At 36.7% G+C, this 2,892-nt stretch overlaps 1 protein-coding gene across 2 annotated transcripts; it reads left to right on the top strand.

Moving 5' to 3' along the window:
• The first annotated feature begins 870 nt into the window (after positions 1-870).
• Positions 871-1,249, top strand: LOC119505695 (complex III assembly factor LYRM7-like). 2 transcript variants are annotated; one of them, XM_037798560.1, is made up of 2 exons: positions 871-1,031; positions 1,114-1,249. In XM_037798560.1, the coding sequence occupies exons 1-2, from the start codon at positions 871-873 to the stop codon at positions 1,142-1,144; spliced, it is 192 nt and encodes a 63-aa protein (XP_037654488.1). In that variant the 3' UTR covers positions 1,145-1,249. The 2 variants fall into 2 exon arrangements, with proteins under 2 accessions (XP_037654488.1, XP_037654487.1); XM_037798559.1 differs by having other exon boundaries at positions 871-1,249.
• Positions 1,250-2,892: the final 1,643 nt, after the last annotated feature.

Raw genomic sequence — 2,892 nt, 5'->3', positions numbered from 1 at the left:
GATGGGTTACCCTCAGGAAGTGTAAAATCTGCTGCAAAGGATTGATACTTTGGAATATTTCTAACTTTTACTGAAACACAAAGATACATTTTCATTTGATATTTTTGATCCATGAGGCCTCCAATAATTGCCAAAACATCCACGTCGTCTTCTGCTTCAGAACATCCCATTCAGTTTATGATCCAGGATCCCATGACTCCAATTTACATGTGATTCGTATAACATCTGTTTAATTTGAAAGTTTCTATGGCAGCTTTTAGAAATCTCAGGGAGTTTTTCAACTTCTCTTCCTTCAAACACCAAGAAGACGGACAAAATTAATTTCCTGTGTAAAAACACAAGATGACAGAAGGTCTAAGGTTAAATCTATTTACAAAGAAAATTGTAGCCAATGTTCAGAAAAGTCTTTTATCTGAAAAATTTAGTGATTTACCTGGCTTCCAGTGACTCATGGCATTTTATTTTGAAAGAATTTTGACCTATAAACAGCAATAGGGAGAAGAATAGTTCATAGTTGTTTTTCCCCAATGTGCAGTCAACTGTTGGCTGATAGGCTGGTTCGATTTGCTTCACTAAATGGCCACCCTGGAAAGTTTCCCATTTTCCCTTTCTCTGGGGTTGCCTGAGAATACCATACCCCAGAGCCTCAGTTGGCCCCCGAGGCCCCTGCCCTCCTGAGAATTTTCCCTTTTAGTGCTAATGGTATGAACACATCTGGAACTTCACTTTTGTTTGGGCTGGAACAAGCCAAGCTTTGCTCACAAAAGTGGAGGGAGAGGTTACTTGGAGAGACCACACTAGGCAGCTATTGGTTGCTGAGAGGAGGAGCTACTCGACTGCTGAAGGATGGCCGCTGCAGCGAGGAGAGCCATGGGTCAGGTGGCCAAGGATTTACAACTCCTTAAAACATTGCACAGGACCAGACAACAAGTTTTTAAAAATGACGCCAGAGCATTAGAAGCAGCCAGAATTAAGATAAATGAAGAATTCAAAAATAATAAAAGTGAGACTTCTCCTAAGAAAATACAAGAGCTAATGAAAATAGGTTCTGATGTTGAACTGTTTCTCAGAACACGTGTTATACAAAGTATTCACACAGACCACAATACATTGAAACTGGTTCCTAGGAAGGACCTTCTTATAGAAAATGTGCCATATTGTGATGCTCTAATTCAGAAGCAATGAATTTTCTAGGATAAAATCAAATCTTTGTACTTTTTAATTTTAAAATATATCACTTTGGAAAAAGTCTTGGAAATGCATATAATTTTCTCTGAACTGGCACACTGAAAATTAATGAATTAAAGTATAGCTTCATAATTAAATTTCAGGTTAAAAGGACACTACTGAGAACAACAGAAGATAGTTAAATTTCCAAAGGCCATTAGATAAAAGGACATTTCATTTTCATTGAAAATCAAAGTTCATAAAGTGAAATAAATGCTCTTTGACCTTGATGATATTTAAATATCTTGGTCTTACCATAACTTTTTGAGAAAGCATTTTTTGACAAGTTAGTAGGTTCTCCTTCAGTGTGAAATGAAATTGTTAGATTAAATTGCTATTTAATCACAGAAACATTAAATTGCTCAAAAACACACCATGTGTGCCAACTCTTTACAGAATGTGGTCCTTGTTTCCTAAAGCATTGGAATTATTACTCTAGCTAACAAATAATTGTAGTTTCTTTTTAGAAGCAGAGGGTATCTCTGTGTTCTTATAAAGACATTGTTAAATCAGTCTTCTGCAGAGAGATGAATAAAATATAAAGATTACCTAAGATGACTATGGAATAAAGAAATCCTAAATTTTTAGGAAATAATGATCTTTGATCAGATTATATAATATGATCTTAGTAGAATTAGCTGTACTGGACCACAGTTAGACATTGTTGTGCATATATAATATATAATATAATATATGGTGGCATTCTTTTCATTTTAATCAATAAAACTTAAATCACCATTCTTCTTCCCCATGGCCCTTTACTGATGTTCCTGTAGTATCACAAAACAGCTTGGCATTCTGCCATCTAATGCTAGGAATTATAAAATAGTTTTTGGTAATCCTCTTGTTTATTTTTTATCTGTGCATCTTTACCATTCTGTTTTGTTAGTGAACAATGTGTTCTTTCCCATTCAATGATGACACAGGACTTCATTTTTACAAGATTCTCACAGATCTACTTATTGGAAAAGCATATTAGTTTATCCAAAATGGATATATAAATGTCATATTTGAAAATAGTTTAATTTTAGGAGACTAAAAAATCCTTAAAATTATTTGGAAGTAATAACATAAACCAGAGACTACCCTTAATGCCTCCTACTACTTTTGAGATTGGTTAATATTCTGAGAAATTGATTTTATATGTCAAAAATACACGACTTAATTGTTGAGGATTGCATCCTATCCCCCCACCAAAGACATGTCCAGGCCCCAACCTCTGGTCCTGTGGGTGTGAGCCCATTTGTAAACAGGCCCTTTGAGGATGCTGTTAGTGATGGTGCGCCCAGGCTGAATGAGGGTTGGCCTCCATCCAATATGGCTGAAGACCTTATAAGCAAAGGAAATTGGACATAGAGAAGCCACGGGAAAATCAAGAAGCTGGAAGTCAACAGAACCTGGAAAAGGAAGGAAAAGACATCACTATGTGCATTGCCATGTGTTGAAAAAACCAGAGAATTCCAGACATTGCTGACCAGCTGGAGACACCAACCCTGGGAGGAAGCAAGTCTCCTAGCCTCTGAAACCATGAGCCAATAAATTCCTATTTTTAAGCCAAAAAAAAAGTGGAGGGAGAGAGAAAGGAGGATGCAGAGACCTTACCACAGTCAGAATCAACCAGGATCACTTTCCTTCCTCCCAGTTCCCGTGCACATGCAGTCCCAT

This window comes from Choloepus didactylus, chromosome 10 (assembly GCF_015220235.1).
Source record: "Choloepus didactylus isolate mChoDid1 chromosome 10, mChoDid1.pri, whole genome shotgun sequence".
NCBI classification, from domain to species: domain Eukaryota; kingdom Metazoa; phylum Chordata; class Mammalia; order Pilosa; family Megalonychidae; genus Choloepus; species Choloepus didactylus.
Note: the sequence above shows the minus strand (reverse complement) of the source record. Positions and strands in the feature narration are given on the sequence as shown.